This window comes from Lepidochelys kempii, chromosome 1 (genome assembly GCF_965140285.1).
Source record: "Lepidochelys kempii isolate rLepKem1 chromosome 1, rLepKem1.hap1, whole genome shotgun sequence".
Lineage (NCBI taxonomy): Eukaryota > Metazoa > Chordata > Testudines > Cheloniidae > Lepidochelys > Lepidochelys kempii.
The window spans coordinates 3,561,663-3,584,854 of NC_136380.1; the positions used below are offsets into that span (position 1 = coordinate 3,561,663).

General features: G+C 55.7%; 3 protein-coding genes across 3 annotated transcripts; all 3 read left to right on the top strand.

The window, feature by feature from the left end:
• The first annotated feature begins 1,008 nt into the window (after nt 1-1,008).
• On the top strand, nt 1,009-3,375 carry LOC140907248 (hemoglobin subunit beta). Its single transcript, XM_073332755.2, has 3 exons — nt 1,009-1,110; nt 1,240-1,462; nt 3,134-3,375. Exons 1-3 carry the CDS (start codon nt 1,019-1,021, stop codon nt 3,260-3,262), a joined length of 444 nt encoding a protein of 147 aa, XP_073188856.1. The 5' UTR covers nt 1,009-1,018; the 3' UTR covers nt 3,263-3,375.
• Nucleotides 3,376-13,925: 10,550 nt separating this feature from the next.
• LOC140907257 (hemoglobin subunit beta) lies at nt 13,926-16,201 on the top strand. The gene is made up of 3 exons (XM_073332772.2): nt 13,926-14,100; nt 14,218-14,440; nt 15,949-16,201. Exons 1-3 carry the CDS (start codon nt 14,009-14,011, stop codon nt 16,075-16,077), a joined length of 444 nt encoding a protein of 147 aa, XP_073188873.1. The 5' UTR covers nt 13,926-14,008; the 3' UTR covers nt 16,078-16,201.
• A 100-nt stretch (nt 16,202-16,301) lies between these two features.
• Nucleotides 16,302-21,316, top strand: LOC140907262 (hemoglobin subunit beta). Its single transcript, XM_073332786.2, has 3 exons — nt 16,302-19,425; nt 19,555-19,777; nt 21,060-21,316. The coding sequence occupies exons 1-3, from the start codon at nt 19,334-19,336 to the stop codon at nt 21,186-21,188; spliced, it is 444 nt and encodes a 147-aa protein (XP_073188887.1). The 5' UTR covers nt 16,302-19,333; the 3' UTR covers nt 21,189-21,316.
• Nucleotides 21,317-23,192: the final 1,876 nt, after the last annotated feature.

Below are 23,192 nucleotides of genomic sequence, written 5' to 3' on the forward strand. Positions count from 1 at the left end.
GGCCCTAAAACACCTGGAACCACTCGAAATCATGGGCCTGACCCTCTCCTCCCCTGGAAAGTCACTTGCACCTGTGTCCCGTGGGTGCAAAACATGATCACACTGATCTGTCTGGATTTTGTGTCCCATTCTCACTGCACATGGTATAAGGGAATGGAGAGCCCCGCCCTGCATTGGAAACTGTGTCGGTGGGCCAGATCCTCAGCTGGTGTGAACAGGCCCTTCATCATCGACCACGCTGGCGCTCACTGACGCCGGCCGCGGGGGAGCCGACACCAGGCCTTTGTCCCCGCCAGAGGGTCGGGGCCAGTCACCTGTCTGCCCTGTTAGTATGGCACACAGTCAACCCCGTGAAACCTGCCCCATTAGCCAACCCCCTGCCAGCAGCAATCCAGGAACAGTCCCCACCCACAGCCCCTCCACACGGTCAGGGCTGGCCCCTTGGGACTCACTCCAATGATGCTAGGGCCAGATCCTTCCCTGGTGTAACTCTGTTTTACTCAGTGCAGCTCTGCCAGTTTGCACTAGTGGAGGATCTGGGCCATTGGGAGCGGCACTTCAGAGATGTGTGGGGTTTGGGTCACCCCTCTGGGCAGGGGCGACTCCGCCCCCAATTTAAGGTCCTCTCTGGTCCTAAAGAGGAGACAAGGGTTAAGGGTGTAAGTGCCAAAGTCCTTTGTGACACCTCTGCCTGCTGGGGTCAATATCCCCCTGGGGACAGGGCCCTAGGGTGGGGGTGCTGTGCGGACAGCGGGAGAGTCCAGAGGGTGGATTTAGCATGTCCGTTGAGCTAGCCCTGGGATCCCGACTCAGCAGACCGCACCCTGCATGGACGAAGCAAGCAGTGGAGTGGCCTCTCCCCAGCCCGCGCAGACCCCACCCCAGGGCTGACCAATGGCCGTGTCCACAGAGAGGGGGAGGAGCGGAGGCCGGAGGATAAAGGCCCCGCTGGGGGTCTGCCCCTCAGCTACAGGTTCCTCCCTCAGCTGCATCTGCAAAGGACCCCTCGCTCCTCACCATGGTGCACTGGACAGCCGAAGAGAAGCAGCTCATTACCGGCCTGTGGGGCAAGGTCAACGTGGCCGAATGTGGTGGCGAAGCCCTGGCCAGGTAGGCCCAGCCCCATGGCATCTGCCCCCCTGTCTCCTGGGCTGGCGAAGCTGCTGCTTCTGCTTCTGCTTCTGCAGGGAGGCTGCAGTAACCCTGCGTCTGTCTCTGCTCCTGTCTCCCTCTCTCTAGGCTGCTGATCGTCTACCCCTGGACCCAGAGGTTTTTCTCTTCCTTCGGGAACCTCTCCAGCCCCACCGCCATTGTGGGCAACCCCAAGGTCCGTGACCACGGCAAGAAGGTGCTGACCTCCTTTGGGGATGCCGTGAAGAACCTGGACAACATCAAGGCCACCTATGCCAAGCTGAGCGAGCTGCATTGTGACAGGCTACACGTGGACCCCGAGAACTTCAGGGTGAGTTGGGCTCCTGGGTCCCCCGCTTCGATCCCCCAGGACAGGGCAGGGCCAAGTGGTGGTTCTCCCTTTGGGGCATGGAGGAGGCCACCGGTGAGCAAGCTCCCAAAGGTGCACTGGGCCTACAGGTGACAGACAGTAAGTGACGCTGTATAACCCCGTACAAGGTGCCAGGCCTGGGGAGCAGGCTCAGGGGAGAGTCTGGCAGGATCCAGTAATGCAGGTGGAAATCTGCCAAGGCCACCTGGGCCTGGGATCCAGTGTCAGAAGGGATGGAGGGAGGAGGTGGGGTGCTCTGAAGGGGGTGGGGGCGTGATATGGGTTTGGTCCAAGAGAAGTGAGCGGGGTGCTAGGGGGAGGGATCTGTGGGGAGAAGGGCATGCTCGGGTGGACCGGCCCCTTTGGCGGGTGCCGAGAAGGATGTCCAGGGAGTGAAAGTGCTGCTCCCCCGTGATGACCCCAGCCCCACAGCGCTCTGTGCACAACCCCCCTGTCCCGCCCCTTGGGCAGAGGACTGATGGGAGGGAGGAGGGAAGGGGCTAAGGGCCTGCAGGAGGAAACCACGGGGCAGGCCACGAGCGAAGGGCAGGTGCCAGTGGAAGCTATAGGGGCACTGGGGGGGGATCACTGGGGTGGCGTTAGAGAGGTGGGGAGATGCCAGCGACAGACAGATACAGCGCTGATGGCAGGGGGTGAGGGGCAGGGGAACAACAGGGCCGGGACAGGTGGTGGGAGCAAGGGGAAGGATGGCAAGGGGTGGGTGCCAGAAGAGGGGAAGGATTTGGGGGAGAGGAAAGGGGTCTGAGCCAGGGAAGAGGGAGGAGAGAGCTGGTCAGAGTGACATTCCCCTGGTGCAGGGGACACCCCCTAGGTCCCACTTAGGCCCTATTGTGAGGACTTAAGTAGCGTATAGGTCTTCTGCTGGCCTGGCCCTGCACTCAAGGGGGCGGGGGGGGGGGCAGGGAGAGAGGGTTCACCACGCAGGAATAGAGGAGAAGGCATGAGGAGTTAAGGTCAGAAAGACACAGATGGGAGAGAGAAGGAGCTGGGGGAGGCAAACGGGTAAAGCGAGCAGAACATAGAGATGAAACAGAGACTCTCACGGGGTCCTGGGCTGGGGAGAAATTTTCATGGCAGTGTCAATGCAGATAAAACCCAGAGCCCCAAACTTCATGATCCATCCACCCATCCATCCATCCATCCATCCACCCACCCACCCACCCACCCACCCATCCATCCACCCACCCACCCACCCACCCATCCATCCATCCATCCACCCACCCACCCATCCATCCACCCACCCACCCGTCCGTGTGTCCATCCATCCACCCATCCATCCATCCACCCACCCACCCATCCATCCACCCACCCACCCGTCCGTGTGTCCATCCATCCACCCATCCATCCATCCACCCACCCACCCATCCATCCATCCATCCACCCACCCACCCACCCATCCATCCATCCATCCACCCACCCGTCCATCCATCCATCCATCCATCCATCCATCCATCCACTTGCCCTCTCCCCCCACCCTGCACCAATATCTACAGATATCTCTCCACCATGGTCGCTGAGCAGCAGCCCTTACTGCTCACATGTGGCTAGAGAGACGTGGGGGGTTCGGAGCCGCGCTCACCAGGGGGGTATTTTCCTCCTCCTCCCCTGCAGCTCCTGGGTGACATCCTCATGATCGTCCTGGCTGCCCACTTCGGGAGCGAGTTCACCCCTGCCTGCCAGGCCGCCTGGCAGAAGCTGGTCCGTGTGGTGGCCCACGCCCTGTCGTACAAGTACCACTAAGCCCTCGGCAGGGACGCGCACGACAAAGACACCCTGCTCCATTCCAGGCGCACCCACATGCATGGAAATGCCCTTTGGGTACCAGTGGCTGTAACAGTCAAATAAAACCCGTCCACTGCAGTGCGTCATGGTCCGTGTGTCTGTGCATGGTGCGGGATCCTGGGGTCAGGGGCAGCTTGGACAGGGGCCTGAGAGACTTTATAAACAGGAAAGGGTTTTGCTCAGTTGCTAGTTCGTCTTTCCTGTTTTCTAAGGTGTGCTGCTTCGGGGCTTTCCCGGCATTCTAGCTATTATGTTCTTATATTGGAAACCTCCAAAGTGGGTGTAAAGTGGAGTTGTCGCCCTCTGGACAGCTCTATTCACCTGTAACTTCTTAAAAAATGGACGTTTCCGGATTTAGCCAGTTGTCACTCATGTACCGCTCCCAGTGCCTCACCCTTTGTCTGTTTCTTTGCTTCTTTGGATTCCAAGCTGACAAACACGTCCACACACAATTAGCTCTGGGCATCTGGTCATGGAGGCTGTGAATGTGTGCGTCCCCCGGTTCGTTCCCTTCCTCCCTGGGCCGTGGGGAGAACAGGATGGTCTGATTTGCCCCCAACAGCTGATAACACTTGTAGCTCTGCACTAAAACAATGACTATGATCAATTCTCATGCTTCAGGGCATCAGCCTGTCACCTTCAGGGGTCAGGAAGGAATCTCCTCCCCTTCCCCCACGCACAGTTGGGCGGATAAATTTGGTGTGGGGGGGGTGCCTCTATCTGAAGCATCAGAGATCAGCCACAGCTGGACAGGGTGGACCGGTGATCTGAGGTGGCCTGGCAAAACCTTTCTAGATGCTTGGCTGGTGGGTCTGGCTCACCTGCTCAGGGGACACCTGATGCCAGATTTGGGGTCAGGAAGGAATTTTCACCTAGGTCATTTTGGCAGGGACCTTGGGGGAGGGACCTTTGGCAGGGCCTGGGGAGTGGGGTCACCTGCTGGGATCATCTGGGTATATCTCACCCAATCAATTTGCTTCCATTATAAGGGGCCTCAGGCATTGGGGGGCCCCTGGGTCCATCCTGTTTGGGGCACACTACAGTAAGGACTGAAATGCTTTAGTCTAGCCCATGTCACTGGGCTCAGTGCAGGGGTAATGGTGGAGTTCTCTGTGTGTGCAGGGTGATCTAATGGTCCCATCTGGCCGTAAGCCCTGTGACACTATGAAACCACCTCCTGCTGAGAGCGGGTGCCAGGCATGGGCGTAACATTACACAGCTATGTCTGCATCTGCAGGATCAGGCCTTCAGGGCTCTGCCCTGTGCTGAGGTGCAAGAGCATGGGGTGGGCTGTCCCCGGGGGACACCAGCTTCCTTTTGGGTGCTAGACGCAACGAATAACTCCCAGGTGAATACGGGCGCCATTCCCTCCAATGGGGAACTGTGGCCAGGTGATCCCAGCAGACCCCTCTGCCAGGAAATCGATGGCCGGAATTGTGGGGCGTGCCTGGCTGTCAGCCATCTTTGTGCCCGGGTGGTCAGGGATGGTCAGGGGTGGTCAGGGATGGAGATGACCCCTGGAATATCTAAGGCAGCCCAGGGAGTTCTCAGTCACACCAGGGTTGTCTCTGAGCAGCTGTGCAACCCAGAGTGGCTGTAGCAACCCCTGACTCTAGCCTCCTTCTGCACTGGAGGTGGCAGGGGGCTTGGCTGTCCCACCTGGGGCCTGCCCTGGGTGGGGGTGGGGATTTTACAGACCCTGAATACGGCTGGAGGGACCTACAGAGGCTGCAGCAGACGGGACAGTCCCTCCCTCTGAATCACGGAGCTGGAAGGCAAACAGCCAAACCACTTTGGTTTGGGCAGTTTACAACAAGTGCTCCCCCAGCCCGGCACCGCACTTCCAACTGACCAGGCTGAGAGACAGGCCTGGCACTGGGATGCCAAAATCACGAGTCAGGCCCTCCAAAGTCACGGGACTGGTTTTGAAATCACGAGATTTTAAAAATCTGTTGGATTCTTTCCCCTTTGCCTTCTGGGTATTGAGCCCGGGGGCTTGACGGTTTCCAGGTTGTCTCCGCACAGGGCCAAACTGGGAACTTAAAAATCTGAAATTTTCCCACCCCCAAATGACTCCGGGAGCTGGGGCTTGAAGAAAAACACTCCAAATCAACAAACCGGTCAATAAACCGGAGAGATTCAGCAACGCCAGTTCAGCGCCATGCTTCGTACCCCACAGCTGGCCTGCATTTTGAGGGATGCCCAAGTCCCCTACATGCCACACAAGTCTGGCACCTGCCTCAGTTTCCCTGCTCTTACCAATCCCTTCCAGCTTTACCCGCGAAGCAGGAACGCAGGGCTGAGGGAACACAGGGCGCCTCCAGTCAGAGCGGCTGTTCACACAGAGCGGAAGGCCGCACTCGCAGGAAAGGTGCTGGCTTGGCCTCAGCTCTAACCCAGACCTTGGGCAGCTCACTTCATCTCGCTGGGCCCTCGGGCTCCGTGTGCAAAGTGGTACGTCTTTTCTCCCCCTCCTGGTCCTGCCTAGCTAGAGGGCCAGGTCCCTGGAGCTGGGGTTGTCGGCCCGGCCTGGCCTGTGTCGGTTAGACGGGCAAAAGAATCATGCGCCAACCAACAGAGCCATGCCAGCCAAAGTCCCAGTGTCGACACATTTAGGCTGGCCAAAGAGCACTTTCCCCAGGAGAGCTTGTTTGTTTGGGGAAGTGGCATAAGTGATGCTGGCTAAGGTAGTCTTTGGCTGGTATAAGCTGTGTCTCCATTGTGGGGCCTGCCGCTACGGCCGGCCCCGCAGAGCTCTGCAGGCAAAGGCTTGCTAGTGCGGACAAGGCCTTGCTCTGCATCCGTACAGGGGCTGGATCAGCCCTGCTCTTGTCCGTGGGCCCTAGTAGCCAATGCAATGCACATAATTAACATGCTCCTCCTTGCGGGGTTTGGCAGCAGCATGGGGCGTCAGGGTGGATCGCAACATCAGCAGGAGTCTGCAATGCGATGCTGCTGCAAACAAAGCAAATGCAACGTGAGGCTGCATGAGCAGAGGCAGAGCAGGAGAGTCACGGGAGGTGAGAGCACCGCTCCGCTCCGCGCTGGCCAGGCCTCAGCTGCAGCTCGGGGCCCAGTTTGGGGCTCCGATGTGTTGGAAAGATGTAGAGAAACTGGAAAGGATCTAGAGGCGCGAGACAAAGAGGATCCAAGGGATGGAGTACGAGTCATATGAGCAAAGGCTGAAGGAACTGGGTATGTTTAGCTTGGAGACTGGAGATTGAAGGGGGACATGACAGTGGTCTTCAGATCCTTGAATGAAAAGGAGGACTTGTGGCACCTTAGAGACTAACCAATTTATTTGAGCATGAGCTTTCGTGAGCTACAGCTCACTTCATCGGATGCATACTGTGGAAACTGTAGCAGACTTTATATACACACAGAGAATATGAAAAAATACCTCCTCCCACCCCACTGTCCTGCTGGTAATAGCTTATCTAAAGTGCTCATCAGGTGGGCCATTTCCAGCACAAATCCAGGTTTTCTCACCCTCCACCCCCCCACACAAACTCACTCTCCTGCTGGTAAAACCCCTTCAAAACTGACCACTCTCCAAGTTTAAATCCAAGTTAAACCAGAACATCTGGGGGGGGGGGGTAGGAAAAAACAAGGGGAAATAGGCTACCTTGCATAATGACTTAGCCACTCCCAGTCTCTATTTAAGCCTAAATTAATAGTATCCAATTTGCAAATGAATAGGCTTAAATAGAGACTGGGAGTGGCTAAGTCATTATGCAAGGTAGCCTATTTCCTCTTGTTTTTTCCTACCTCCCGCCCCCACTCAGATGTTCTGGTTTAACTTGGATTTAAGCTTGGAGAGTGGTCAGTTTTGAAGGGGTTTTACCAGCAGGAGAGTGAGTTTGTGTGTGTGGTTTTTGGGAGGAGGGTGAGGGGGTGAGAGAACCTGGATTTGTGCAGGAAATGGCCCAACTTTATTATCATGCACATTGTGTAAAGAGTTGTCACTTTGGATGGGCTATCACCAGCAGGAGAGTGAATTTGTGTGGGGGGGGTGGAGGGTGAGAAAACCTGGATTTGTGCTGGAAATGGCCCACCTGATGAGCACTTTAGATAAGCTATTACCAGCAGGACAGTGGGGTGGGAGGAGGTATTTTTTCATATTCTCTGTGTATATATAAAGCCTGCTGCAGTTTCCACGGTATGCATCCAATGAAGTGAGCTGTAGCTCACGAAAGCTCATGCTCAAATAAATTGGTTAGTCTCTAAGGTGCCACAAGTACTCCTTTTCTTTTTGCGAATACAGACTAACACAGCTGTTACTCTGAAACAGATCCTTGAATGGCTGCCGTAAAGAAGATGGAGGAAAGTTGTTCTCTCTTGCCACAGAGGGCAGGACAAGAGGCAATGGGGTCAAACTGCAGCTGAGAAGATTTAGATGAAATCTCAGGATAAACGCCCTAACTGTAAGAACAGGAGGATAATGGACCAGATGCCTCGGGAGGTCATGGAGGGTTTCCAAAGGAGGCTGGGTCTGCTTGGGATGGGTCAGACGCAACCCATCCTGCCTCATGGCAGGGGTTAGACTAGCTGACCCTGGCGGCCCCTTCTCGCCCTGTGGCTCTATGAGTCTGTGATCATACCTGGCTCTCACATTCGAGCCCTGGCAGGCCCCCAGCCCACACAATAATCAGACTACGGAGCATCTGCCAGCCTCCCTGCCCCACCCTGGCACCAATAAATCTACAGGGGCATTCCCCACCTCCATACATGGCACACCCTGTCCCCACGCCCCACCAGGTGAAGGGCTCTGGCCCAGCGGGCACTGACAGGAATTGGGAGCATTAAACAACAGTTACACAATATGAACCCTGTGCTTTCCTCTCCCCGGGAGCTGGGGAGTAAGGTCTCTGCATTGCTGGCATTGCGTGGTATGGCCAGCACACCGTAGAGCCTGAGCAAAAGAACCATAGAACCGTAGGCTGGAAGGGACCTCCAGAGGCCATCTAGTCCAGTCCCCTGTGCTGAGGCAGGGCCAGGTAACCCTAGACCATTCCTGAGAAGCGTTTGTCCAGCCTGATCTGACAAACGTCCAGTGACGGGGATCCTACAACTTCCCTAGTAACTGTTCCAGAGCTTCTCCGCCCTGAGAGTTAGAAAGTTTTTCCTAATATCAGACCTAAAACTCCTCGCTGCAGTTTAAGCCCATTGCTTCTTGTCCTGCCTTCGGTGGCCACAGAGAACAGTCCTCTTTATCACACGCTTTTACATCGCTGAGAACTGTTACCATGTCCCCCCTCAGCCCTCTCTTCTCTAGGCTAACCAGGGCCAGGTCTTTCAACCTTTCCTCATGGGTCAGGTTTTCCAAACCTCTGATCCGTTTTCTTGCTCTCCTCTGGACTCTCTCCAGTTGTCCCCATCTTTCCTAAAGCGTGGGGCCCACAGCAGGACACAGGTCACAGCTGAGGCCTCACCAGTGCGGAGTGAAGCAGAACAATTATCTGCCTTGCCCTACAGGCAACACTCTTGTCAATCCACTCCAGAATGAGATTTGCTTCTTTCGCAACAGCATCAGACTGTTGACTCATGTTTAATTTGTGATCCACTATAGCCCCAGGTCCGGTAAAGCAGTATGACCACCTAGCCAGTCATCCCCCAGTTTGTGGCTGTGCCTTTCATTTTCTCTTCCTAAGTATAGTGGGAAACTAAGTTTCCCCTCCCATCATGCGGGAAACCGGGGTTCGATTCCCTGACAGGGAACCATCTGGAACCCACACACCTCCTGGGTGTGGTGTTCTGTCCCATCTAGTGGCACTGAGATCACTTAGAGATTAATGAGTCTGCTCTACAGCCTTAGCTAAGAGCCATGTGGCATTTAGCTCCAGAGGTCCCAGGTTTGATCCTGATGACCGGGGTCTGTCGGTGTTACAGTTGCACTTGTCTTTTTTTAATCATCTTGCTGATTTCAGACCAATTCTCCAATTTGTGAAGATCAGTTTGAATTCTAATCATAGAACTGAAAGGGACCTCAAGAGGTCATCTCGTCCAGTCCCCTGCACTCATGGCAGGACTAAGAATTATCTAGACCATCCCTGACAGGTTTTTGTCCAAACCTGCTCTTAAAAGTCCCCAATGATGGAGATTCCACAACCTCCCTAGGCAATTTATTCCAGTGCTTCACCACCCGGACAGTTAGGAAGTTTTTTCTATTGTCCAACCTAAACCTCTCTCGCTGCAATTTAAGCCCATTGCTTCTTGTCCTATCGTCAGAGGTTAATCCTGACCTCCAAAGTGCTAGCAGCCCCTCCCGGCTCGCCGACGTCCACAAACTTGATACGCATTCTCTTCACTCCATTATCCAAGTCATTAACGAAACGTAGAACAGCACTGGACCCAGGACTGACCCCGCCAGGATCCCACTAGATACGCCCTCCCAGCTGGATAATGAATCATTGACAATGATTCTTTGAGTACAGACTTCCAACTGGTTGTGCACCCACCATACAGTAATGACATGTGACCGCACTGCCCTAGTTGGCGTGGGGAAAGTCCTGGAGGATGGTGTCAAAAGCCTCACCGCAACTGAGATCTCTCGTGTCTACTGCTTCCCCCAGCCGCTAGGCCAGTTACTAAGGGTCCAATTGAAAGACCCACCCCCCATTCCCTCCAGCAGATGTGGGGGTGGGAGGGATGATGTTAATTGCCACAGCTCACAACCCCGGGGTTCGGAAGGACAGTTGGTGCCCTGCCCGAGGATATCCGCATTCACCCTTCCCCACAGCAGGCTACAGAAGAAGGTTAAGCCGTAGGTTTGTTTTGGGATTCAGGCTACATCTAGCTCCAGTTCCTGTTTCTGGCCCAGGGCTCGTCTGTAATGCAGGCTCTCCTGAGTTCCATTTCTGGCTCTGACGCACTCTCCCTCTGTGGACTTGGGCAACTCCCGTCCCTGCACAGTGCCTCCGTTTCCCCAATAGTACAATGGGGTGAAGGATCCTGACCTGCCTTCCAGGCAGGGTAGGGTTAATAAATGTGGCTTGGAGGAGGCCTATTTTGCCACTGCCTTATGTGACTAATTTACCATGCCATTAGCAATAGACACTGATACAAACACACAGCCCCTGCACCTCACGTACCCTGCTGGCTCCCCAGACAGTCAGACAGACTCAGGTTCCCGTTCTCAGGCCCTGAGGACAGAGCATTATTGGCCACAACTGTGGGACTTTTTGCCAGACAACACAAGGAAAGGAAGGTCTTGCAGCTAACGCACCGGCCTGGGGCTCAGGAGAGAGGGCTCAAGTTCTGCTCCAGAACCCTGGTCAAGTCATTCAGTTGCCCCATGCCTGGATTTCCCACCTGTTCAATGGGCACCACTCAGCTGCCTCCTTCCCTGGAGAAGCAGCCGTTTCTGCAGGGAGGTGCTTAACCGTGGGCCTGTCTCTGTTCCTGTCTCCCCGCCAACCTCGCCAACCCCCTGGCGCCAAGGTGCTCAGGTCTTGTACCTATGCCAGTGGGGGATGAGCAGCGCACCCACGAGAGACAGCTCAGGGGAACCTCCAAAGCCTCTCTGAGTCGGTCACATGCATCAATACACGGCCGGTGCCACCCGTGAAAGGGGTCAGGGGCTCCAGGGGAACTTGTGGGGAGAGGGGCCAGACAGGCTGATGGGAAGAACGTGCAGCCTGGAGTAGCCAGAGGAGGGAGTTGCACAAGTGGGAGAAATCAAGAGTGAAGGAGGAAAGGAGGCAGGAGGGGAAGGGAAAGGCAGGGTGCGAGACCCAGGAGGTGGTTAACCACCAGGGCAGCAAAAGAGGAGGGGGGAAGTGAAGCGAAAGCCAGCGCTGGAGAATGAAGAGGCTGGAACCAGGGGAAGTGAGGAGGGACTGAAGCAGCCGGCGGTGGAATGGAAAGGACAGCAGAGGCCCTGAAGGAGAAGCGAGTGGGATCGGAGGCAGAGAGCTAAGGGGAATGGAGGAAATTCAGGATCCCGGGGAGTGCCCCATAGGAAGTGTGATGGCAGACCCTGGGCTGTGACAAAACCGCTCCCAGCATCTCACCAAATACTTGGATAAATAGAGACTAATTCCTGTGCTGGGGGGATTTTACCACCTCTCTGGGTGGGAGTCCTGAGGTTAAAACCCTCCCGAACAAGCCTAGAAGGTGCCTGAGCCCTTGTGTGACTTTTGCCTTTCCCCGCCTGGGAGGGAGGGCAAAGTCAAGGGGGAAGAGAGAGATTTAAAGGGGGGTAGGGAGGATTTTCTTCCTTCTCCCCTCCAGCTCCTGGCTGACTCCTCATCGTCACCCTGATGGCGTTCACTCCTGTGTGCCAGGCAGCCTGGCGAAAGCTGGCTCCATGTGGTGACCCACGAGTGCCACAAAACCCGCCGCTGGGACCCACCAGAGCAAGACAGCCTGCTATTTTCCAGGCACAGCCCCCCTCAGGGAAATACCGATGGCCAAACCGTCAAATAAAAACCATCCCCTGCAGTCTGCCTGTCCTCCCTTAGTCTGTATGTGCTGCGGGCCCGAGGGCCCGGGGAGGGGCAGGGACAGGGTGCTTGGACATTTCATAACCAGGAAATGGGGTAGCTCATGGCTTGTTTTCTAAGGGCTGGTGGAAATGAGACTTCCCTGCACTCTGAAAGTCGTACATCGAGCAGGGCAGTACCAGGGAGTAGTCAGGCCTGTCACAACTGAACACACACACACAAATACACAAGCACACACAGAGAAATACAGAGAGAGAGAGAAAGAGAGAAATACACACACACAAATACACAAGCACACACACAGAGAAATACAGAGAGAGAGAGAGAGAGAGAAATACACACACACAAATACACAAGCACACACACAGAGAAATACACGCTCTCTCACATACACACACAGAAATACACACACACACACACAGAAATACACACTCTCTCTCTCACACACACACACAGAAATACACACACACAGAAAATACATACACACAGAGACACACATAGAAATACACACACACAGGGAGATACACACACAGAGAAATGCACACACACAGAAAATACACACACACACACAAAAGTACACGCACAGAGAGAATACACTCTCTCACACACACAGAAATACACACACACAGAGAAGTACACACACATAGAATACTCTCTGTCTCTCACACAAACACAGAAATACACACACTCTCTCTCTCACACACACAGAAATACACACACAGAGAGAAATACTCTCTCTTTCTCACACACACACACTCACACTCACACACACACACACAGATGTTTTAACAGGACAGTGTATAACACCACACAGGTGTCATGGTGCAAGAAGGCTGCTGCTGCTTCCGCAGGTGTGGTGGGGCTGCTCACGTGTGTAAAGTTACTCGCACGCACAAGTGTCGGTGGGAGCAGGCCCCGGGACTGGGATGGGAGCGCTCCTTCTTTTCTGTGTGCACCAGCGCAGCCAGCTTGAGAAAGACCTCATTGAACGGTCAATTTACTACCCACAAAAACACCCGGGGGACGTTCACTGCGCCCTCCCGTGACGAATGCCCCTTCCCCCTTGCCCCTGCAGATCGCCTGCCTGCTCGTGTAGCGATCACCAGGCCCCAGCCCCCTCTCGACGCTCGCTAGGCCACGGCAAGGAGGGGCGGGGGGAGTTTCCGTACCCCTGTGTTGTGCATGCTCTTTTCCGCTCCAATGCAGACACACGGTAATCAGGTGGAAAGATGGAGGGCCTGGCCCAAAAGCAGGCCCTGAAAGTATCTGCACGTGTTTAAATCAGTGACTCACAATGAAGACTTGCGCTGCTTTTTCCCTGGAGAGCCAGGGCCCTGCCTGGGCTGCCCCATAGCCTAACATCTCCTTCGGAGCCTGACCCAAAGAGCTGGGCAGCCATTGGCTCCCGCTGGCTCTGGATCAGGCTCACAATTGCTGTGTCTCAGGTGACCCAAGGCCCGTGCGTGGGGCTGGATGGAGGTGGAAGCAGATGCCTAGTCCAACACAATCACGTCTGCCCTGTGCCCCCCGCCCCCTCCATGGCTCAGGGCAGCATGCAAGGGCTTTGTCCTGCTCTACAAAGCTCTTTACCAGTGTGGACGTGGCTACCCAGAGCGGCCTCACAATGCGTGGCCCCTAGATGACGCCTTTCCAGAGGTCAGACCCATGTCCCAGTGACCAGGCCCCAGGACCCGGGCAACCCTGGTGCTCAGGTCATCGCCCTTACCCCGTCGGGCGGGACGGGGCCCTGGGGCTGGGCAATAAATCATAGCTCATCTGACTGGCGACCATACTAATACGAGACCGAGGTGTGCCCAGAGCCGACCGGGTTCAAATCAAGGGGGACAAGCAAATGTTTTCATCCAGCCGTCACCCGGGACTTGTTGCCCAGGGTGAGCCTTCCTTTGAGGGGGTGAGCGGGGTGGGTGCAGTCCTTAGGTCTCAGGCTAGACCTCTGCACCACCCCTTGGAAGCTGGGTATGGGAGCTGCCTGGCCGTAGCCGGGAGAACAGATGGAGGGGGACCTGAGCTCTCCGGCTGCATTAGCCCCGGGCACTTTGCCCCGCAGACCACACCCCAACACACATTGCCTCCTCCCCCAGGCTGCCCTGGCAGTGTTGGCCCTGGGCCCGGCCAATGGCCCTGTGGGCTAAGATGAGGAGGAGCCGTGGTTAGGGTATAAAAGTCCCCGAAGGGGACTCCAGCTCAGCTACTGGTTCCTCACTCAGCTGACGCGCCGAGCAGATCCACTCTCATTACCATGATGCACTGGACAGCCGAAGAGAAGCACTACATTACCAGCATGTGGGACAAGATCAATGTGGCAGAGATTGGAGGCGAATCCCTGGCCAGGTAGGCCCAGCCCCACGGCATCTGCCCCGCTGCTTCCCGGGCTGGAGAAGCTACTGCTTCTTCAGGGAGGCTGCACTAACTCCGTTTGTGTCTCTGCTTGTGTCTCCCTCTCTCTAGGCTGCTGATCGTCTACCCCTGGACCCAGAAGTTTTTCTCTGACTTCGGGAACCTCACCAGCTCCAGCGCCATCATGCACAACGTCAAGATCCAAGAGCATGGCAAGAAGGTGCTGAACTCCTTTGGGTCTGCCGTGAAGAACATGGACCATATCAAGGAAACCTTCGCTGACCTGAGCAAGCTGCACTGCGATACGCTGCATGTGGATCCCGAGAACTTCAAGGTGAGTCCGGCTCCGGGCTGACCCCTCTTCCCAGCCCCCTGCTCATCCCCAGAGCATGGCCAGCAGGAGCAACTGTGGCCATCCTTGGTTCTGGGGCAGTCACTTGCAGGCAAACTCCCAGGAGAGCAGGGTCAAAGGTGGCCTCCCAGGTAGTGGCATCAGGAGCGCCATACCACCCATGGAAGTGATACCAGGCTTGGATGATCAGGGTCTTCACCAGTGAGGGCTCAAGGGGAAATTCTGAATTGTCTCAGGTTCAGGGACCCCTGTGACAAATCTGCAGATGCCATCTGTGGGAGAGGGCTAAACATGAAAGGCATTCAGATTGGGAGGGAAAGTTCTGAGTGGGAAAAGCGTAGAGAGGTGGGCAGCAGGCAAGGGGATGCACCTGTGGGAGTGCTTCTCCTACAGGCAGGAGGTTCACGCGCGTTGGGGGAGTGGCAGCAAAAGCCTCAAGGGACAGGGTGAGGAAACCACGAGGCTGGCAGGAGAGAGACGAGGAGGGCATGGAGCCATGGTATGGGAGGGGGAAGAAGTCAAAGTGTGGTAACGGGTTCCGGGCGCAGGCAGGTGACTGAGGAAGAGGAGGAGTGGAGGCAGGAGGGGAAGGGAAAGGCAGAGAGGGATGGGGAGGAGGTGGGTAAAGTGAGGGCAGCCAGGAGGAAGCATAAGGAAAAGTGAAAGCAGCTATGGGAGCAAGAGGAGGTCTGAGCCAGGGGGTGTCAGGAGAGAGACCATCAGCCTGGAGGAGCCAGAAGGACAGTGTATGAGTCAGAAACAGGAGAGACGCAGAAGGAAAGAAGAATGGGATTTGGCGAAGAGACAACCCAGGCATGCCGGTGAGTGCCAGGAGCTTTCTGGGGTGAAATGCATTTCCCGGCAACTCTTTGGTAGCACAAATTCCCACCTCCCTGAATCCTGATATTGCAGTTACTGGGGGCTGCTGTTTGGATTTGTGCTCTGGGCCCGATGCGAGAGGGGAGCATCCTGGCTCGGCAGGTGTCCCAAGGCTAAGAACCTCATGGAGCATTTTGGAAGGCACCAGGTGCTCAGTTTCATGTCATTCTGCAGAGACACACAGGCTCCTCTGAGCAAGGAAGGGCAGTGAGAAATTCCACTGGCAGAAACACCCAAATGCCAGAGTCCCCCTGGAGTTTGTAACACCAGTGAAAGAGGATGGTCTGGGCTGGGGTGAGGCTGGCGTGATGCAATGGAGGCTCAGGCCAACAATCCATATTCTCTATATAGGGCCTCCAAGAGTGCCCTAGAGCTACAGAACCAGGTTGCTGGTTAATGTTCTTTAATGGGCTCTCCTGGGGAGGGAGGTAAGTGAGTTTATATTATAGAGTGGAAAGGAGCACAGTCTCCAGATAGATTTATGAACTCCCAGAATAGTTCGAGGACTCCACAAAGTAAATATCCCCTGCACCTGCCCAGAGATCTGCAAAGAGAGAGGTGGGAGTTCGGAGCGGTGCTTACCTGGGGGTATTTTCTTCCTTCTCCTCCAGCTCCTGGGCAGTATCCTCATCATTGTCCTGGCCATTCACTTCGGGAAGGAGTGCACTCCCACCTGGCAGGCCGCCTGGCAAAAGCTGGTCAGTGCAGTGGCCCATGCTCTGACCCTCCATTACCACTGAATCATCTGGAGGGACCCACCAGTGGGAGGTCTCCAGATACCTCCCAGGCTCCTATGCACCCATGAGAATCCCCTTCTGGGAGTGACAGGCTGTAACAACCAAATAAAAACCTTCTGCTGAAGTCTCTCTGAGTCCCTGTGTCCATGTGTACATGGGTGGGGTGGGGGCGAGGGGCAACGAGAACCGGGGGGTGCTTGTAGGTTTCCTAGAGCGACAATAGGTCAGTGCCTTCACTGGTTTGTCTTTCTTCGCTTCTAAGGGCCAGGGCCCTGTGCTCTGAAAACCAGCCTCACAAATCAACAGGGCCAGGGGACCTCCAGGCCTGCCACAAGTGAGCGCACTAAGAGAGAGCGTCTCACACACACACATGCTCCACTAAGGAGCAACTTGGATGAGCAGTTGTGTAAGCTGCTGTAAGCAGAAAGCAGAAAGTGCATGGGACCCCCTGGGGTATTTCAGTGCACTATTTATTTATTGTCTTTCTAGCAGCAGGAACAAATAAGAACTACACCCCCCAGCCCCGTCCCCAAAGGGAAGGTTTTTATCAGCCCATGCCCTCTGCTGGCATGCTGCTTCTGAGCAGTTTGCTGACTCACACCCACTCAGTCCAGGCATGGGTGGGGGCAGTTTTTAGATAAATGGTTTAAAGGGAGCTATCAAGACCTGGCCAGACTTGGTTCAGTACATCCCTTGCCAACACCCTTTGGCCATTGCGTGGCCTCCTGGGGCCTGATCCTGCCACTGTTGTGCATATGAGTAACTTGATGCCCGGGAGTAGCTGCCATCAGTTTCCAAGAGCCCCCTCACCCCCCGCCCCTTTGTGTGTGAAGTTAATCACATATATAAGCGTTCGCAGGACGGGACCCGTAGGTTGTAAATAAATGCAAATTAATGCACATTGGAAAACATAATCCCCACTATACATATACAATGATGGGGTCCAAATTAGCTGTTACCACTCAAGAAAGAGATCTTGGTGTTGTGGATATTTCCCCGAAAACATCTACTCAGTGTGTAACAACAGGCAAAAAAGCAAACAGAATTTTAGAACCATGAGGGAAGGGATAGATAATAAGACACAAAATATCATATTACCTCTGTATAAATCCATGGGATGCCAACATCTTGAATACTGCGTGCCGATGTGGTCGCCCCATTTAAAAAAAGATGTATTGGAACTGGAAAAGGTTCAGAAAAGAGCAAAACAAAAATGATTTGGGGTATGGAACGGTTTCCATATGAGGAGAGATTAATAAGACTTGGACTGTTCAGCCTGGAAAAGAGACGACTAAGGGGGGATATGAGAGACATCTATGAAATCATGATGGATGTGGAGAAAGTAGATAAGGAAGTGTTATTTACCCCTTCTCAGGACACAAGAACTAGGGGTCACCCAATGAAATGAATAGGCTGCACATTTAAAACACAAAAGGAAGTATTTCTTCACACAACGCACAGTCAACCTGTGGAACTCCTTGCCAGAGGATGTTGTGAAGGCCAAGACTATAACAGGGTTCAAAAAAGAACTAGATAAATTCATGGCGGATAGGCCCATCAATGGCTATTAGCCAGGATGGGCTGGGATGGTGTCCCTAGCCTCTGTTTGCCAGCAGCTGGGCATGAGCGACAGGGGATGGATCACTTGATGATTCCCTGTTCTGTTCACTCCCTCTGGAGCACCTGCCATTGGCCACTGTGGGAAGACAGGACACTGGGCTGGATGGACCTTTTGCTGACTCAGTCTGGCCGGTCTTATGTTCTTATGTAACCTGGCCTGAGCAGGACAGCACTTTCCTTCCTGGCTGCACAGGGCCTGCTGCTTTCATGTGAATAGCCATCAGAGTAACAGAGACATTCTTTACTGTCCAGGAGAACAGGAAACAACAGAGGAAAGTGGTATCCCATAGCAGCAACATGCAATGGATACTTCCCCCTGTCCCCCACCAGCCTCCTTCCCACTACCAAAGGTAGGAGACACTTACGCCTGCCCTCCCCGCCCCCCCATGCCAAACACAGTGAATAGACTAAGGGGTGTTTGCCACCCGCCAGCCCCCTACGGCAGTAGAGGCTATCGAGTTCCCCGACTTCCCCAGTAGGGGGCAGTCAGTACCTCCTCTGCGCCGCGCCCTCCAGACTTCATGCTGGGAACCACAGCGGGTACATTGGCGTGAGCAGGCGATATAAGCAAGGCAAATGTCTCCCCAGAGGCCACGCGCTGGGAACAGAGTGGCCGGGGCTGGGGGACTCCTTGTGCGAAGAGATCAGGATGAACCTCAGGCTGACTGGGCTTATGGTCACGGGGTACGACATACCTTTCCAAGACAGCCTTTGTCCCGAATCAATGCTCCCCAGAATCACACTCCAGTGCCCGAGGCAACCCAGCTTGTGTGATGGACTTTTGTGGGCTTCTGAATTTCAAGCAGGCTGGTGAGAGACCCGGATTGAGGGACAGGCCCCGGTAGACAGCGGCTTGGGTAGCTGACGGGCTGCCACGTGGCAGAAGGGGTGAGCCGGCCCTGTGGCCTGTTGGTTGGTCGTTTTAAACAGCGGGCAGAGCGTGTGTGTATGGGGGAGCTTTCTATCCACTCGAGTGGAGCTGGGGACAAGGAAATTCCCCTCTGCAGAGAGCAGCAGTGCTAACCTGGGTGCCTGCTTATGCCCCTTTCAGAGGGCTTAGAGAGCCCATGTGCTGATCCCCAGGGCGGGGGGTGGAGAGAGGATGCCTGGTAAAGTGTCCCCCAAGGGTCCGAGGGGAATTGTCGTCCCCGCCCCCCACGACTTGTGTAAATGATTATTGCAGGAGAGCTGGTTTTCTGCTTGCTTTGGGGTTCTTTTGAAACAGGCTGAACCCGAGGAGCTCTGCCCCTGCCCCTGGGGCATTTGGCACTGGACACAGGCCCAGCCCAGCCCAGTTGGGAAGGGCTAAGTGGAACTGGACTAGTACATATCCCTCGGGCCAGCTCCCTGCTGGGGTCACAGACCCCCTTCGAGAGCGGTGGGGTGCTGGTATAGAGAGCGGGGGCTAGTACTGAGCCCTGCCCTCATCTTGCCCTGGGGCCCCCTCCTCGGAGATCACACCCTGCCCAGGCCATCCCTCCCCAGCCCGCGCAGACCCCACCCCAGGGCTGACCAATGGCCGTGTCCACAGAGAGGGGGAGGAGCCGAGGCCGGAGGATAAAGGCCCCACTGGGGGTCTACCCCTCAGCTACAGGTTCCTCCCTCAGCTGCATCTGCAAAGAACCCCTCGCTCCTCACCATGGTGCACTGGACAGCCGAAGAGAAGCAGCTCATTACCGGCCTGTGGGGCAAGGTCAACGTGGCTGAATGTGGTGGCGAAGCCCTGGCCAGGTAGGCCCAGCCCCATGGCATCTGCCCCCCTGTCTCCCGGGCTGGCGAAGCTGCTGCTTCTGCTTCTGCTTCTGCAGGGAGGCTGCAGTAACCCTGCGTCTGTCTCTGCTCCTGTCTCCCTCTCTCTAGGCTGCTGATCGTCTACCCCTGGACCCAGAGGTTTTTCTCTTCCTTCGGGAACCTCTCCAGCCCCACCGCCATCGTGGGCAACCCCAAGGTCCGTGACCACGGCAAGAAGGTGCTGACCTCCTTTGGGGACGCCGTGAAGAACCTGGACAACATCAAGGCCACCTATGCCAAGCTGAGCGAGCTGCATTGTGACAGGCTACACGTGGACCCCGAGAACTTCAGGGTGAGTTGCGCTCCGGGCTGACCCCTCTGCCCAGCCCCCTAGGGACACAGGTACGGACTTTTCCCTCCAGGACAGGGAGGCATCACTTTGGGGGAAGCTCCGGGACAATGGGCGCTTAGACGCAGTGAGTAAATAATACTGCAGAGAGTTGCCAGCCTGCCATAAATGGGGTCTCCCCCAAAGAGGGGGAGTTTGCAGTGTCCCATGGTCAGTAATCATGCCGTGAAGGGGTGGGGTATTTGGGGTGGGCAAGGCCTGGTGCCGAGGGGAGCAGAGGTTCAGGGGGAGCAGCAGTGGGGTGGGACTCTGGTGGGAAAGGGGATCCTTTGAGGAAGGCAGGGATTGCCACAGCATGAAGGGCTCTCCTCCACCCCCACTTCCTCCCACCCTGTGTGCGCCGGAGCAGATCTCTGCTTAGTCCCAGCTGCACACAGCCTGGCAGGGAAATGGCCATTTCAGGTTCTTTTTCATGTTAACTTGGTCCAAAATTTGCCAGTTTTCCATAAAAAAAAAAACCCAAACCAGATTGTTTGTTTGTTAAAAATGGACCGTTTTCAGTTTGGGCCTTTGAAAATCTTTGAAAAACAAAACAAAACAGAAAGATTTTTCAGCCAACCCAGGTTTTTTCCCCCCTCCAGAAATGTCTGGCTCGGCCACTGACAAAAAACCTTTGGGTGGCATTTTTGGGGACCGGCGCCAGGAAGTGGCACCAGAACCGCACTGCAGACGGGGCCAGCTGGGTCAGCCAGCGAAGCGGGGGGCTGAGGGAGGAGGGTCTATGGGAGAGAGTCATTGAAGCAGGGGAAACCGGGGTGGGTGTAGAGAACCAGGGGAGAAAGGCAGGTGTGGGGTGGTGCATAGCAGGTGAACTAGGGCAGGCGGGGCTGGGGGATGCAAAGAAGCAAGGGGTGGAACGAGGCGTGTGAAGGGAACACACGGCTTTGGAGGGGACCCCCCCTGGGGCTCACGTGGGACTTAGATACAGTGACCAACCCTTGTTGGGGCCCTCTGCACGAGGGAGGTGGGGATCAGGGACAGGAAAAGGACTACTGAAAACAATGCTCGCAGTCTATATGCCCTAGAGAGGGCCCCCGGCTGGGCCAGAAAGTGTCTGACGGGCTCTTGTACCCCTAAGCCATGGCCTGGGCTGCCCTTGGTGTGTTTGAAAAGAGACAAGAGATGAGCAGAAACGATGGAGCAAAAGGTTGGGAAGGGGGTTGGGAACCCCGGCAAACAGGTGTGCGGAGGTTCAAGGGGGTATTTTCCTCCTTCTCCCCTGCAGCTCCTGGGTGACATCCTCATCATCATCCTGGCTGCCCACTTCGGGAGGGAGTTCACCCCTGCCTGCCAGGCCGCCTGGCAGAAGCTGGTCAGCGTGGTGGCCCACGCGCTGGGTCACCAGTACCACTGAGCCTTCAGCAGGGACCCGCGGGACGGAGAGAGCTTGCGTCGCTCCAGGCCCCTCTGCACCCTTGGAAATGCCGCCCGGGGGCCGGCAGGCTGTGACAGTCAAATAAAAGCCTTACATTGCAGCCTTCACCGATGTGTCTGAGTCTCTGTGTGCGCTGGGAGGGCCGGGGGGGACACAGGAGGTCTGGGGGCAGCTGCTGGTGCCTGCTGAGCGGTTAGCTTCTTGTTTTCTAAGGGTTGATGCAGCCAGAATTCGCTGCCCCCTGAAAATAATCCTCGAGGCCCCACAGCACCAGGGGGAGCACCCAGGTCTGCACAAACCGAGCCCCGCCAACCCCCTCCCTCTGTGCCAAAACACGGCAGCTCCTTAGGACAGGCCGGCAAAGGGCCTGGCTGATGCTGCAAATCAACAGGCCTGACACAGAAACAACCCCAGTTCTCCCTTGCCCTGGGGTTCATCAACACATCAATAGGGACGTGATTACTGAATTGCAAGGAAAGCCAGCCCAGGCCAGCAGTTCAAGTGATGCACACTAAAAACCCAGCCAAAGGGTTCTCAGCTGCTCCCCCGCCCCTCAAACTAAGTCACCCCAATACCTGTCGGATGGGCATCCAGCACCCCTTTGAATCCAGACCCAGGGGCAGCGGGCACCCTCCTCCCCACCCCAGAGGCAGTTAGCACCTCTCCCTCTCCAGGTCCATTTGCTCCCAAGCCGTCCTGAGGGGCGGTCACCTCCCCCACTACCCTCAGTCAGGCTAACCCCCTACAAATCATGTAGGACCCAGGACAGCCTCCAGCCCACGGGTGACCTCCGCTGTGTGGTGTGTGTCATGCATCCAAACCAGGGAATTTTGCAGGGGCCAGGCAGGCTGGGGTCTACCACAGGCGTGTCCAGGCACTTCCTTCTCTGGGACACTGGGGCCAGGTTTTATTTTCTCTCCCCTCCATTTTTTTAGAGCGTTTAGGATTTTTCTTTGAAAAATGACCTTGCAAAACTGCCCAGCGTGTGGACATAACAAAGCCTCTAAGGGGCCAGCAGCTGCCGGGCAGGGAGAGGGGGTCAGATGGACAGCCCGCGGGGATGGGAGAAGGCCAGGCCTTGGCTGCGTCTGGTGGTCTGGCTAGCGCTGGAGGGTGGCCGGGCTGTTAGCAGGTGGCCCTTGCTGTCTGCACGGGGGGAGGGAGCTGCTGTGAATGGCACCGGTCCCCCTTATTCTTAGCCCACACACTGCCGCTGCTGCCTGACCCCCGGGCTCTGCTCCCAGGGCAGGGGCGCTGAGTCAAGCAGGGCCGGGGTGGGTAGGCTAGCCTGCTCCTCTCCTGCTCAGATGAGGACGTGGGGCTTTGGATGTGGGCAGCTCCAGCCCCTGGGGCAGCCTGGAGGGCATTTGCAGCTGCTTTCCCCCAGCTACCCTTTGCTCCAGCCCCTCAGGCATGGCAGAGGGGCTGGGGGAGTGCCAGGCTATCCAGTCCCACCAGGACCTGTCTGGAAGCAGGGGGGCTCTCCCCTCAAGAACAGAAGAGGAAAAAAATCCCTCGGTGCAGCCTTCTTTCCTAACTCTCTCTTCGCTTTTGTGGCTGCCGTTGCACACTGAGTGGATGTTTGCAGAGAGCTAGCCACAATGACTCCCAGATCTCTCTCTTGAGTGGGAACAGCTCCATCGTTTTATGTGTGTAGTTGAGATTATGCTTCCCAATGTGCATTACTTTGCATTTCAGCTGCCATTTTGTCACCCAGTTTTGTGAGATCCCTTTGTAACTCTTCGCAGTCTGCTTTGGATTTAAGTAGCCTGAGTAATTTTGTATTCTCTGCACATTTTTCCCCCTTACTGTTTACCCCTTTTTCCAGATCATTTGTTGAATAGGACTGGTCCCAGTATAGACCCTTGGGGGACACCACTCTTCACCTCCCTCCACCATGAAAACTGACCGTTTATTCCTACCTTTTGTCTCCTATCTTTTAACCAGTTACTGATGCACAAAATGACCTTCTCTCTTATCCCA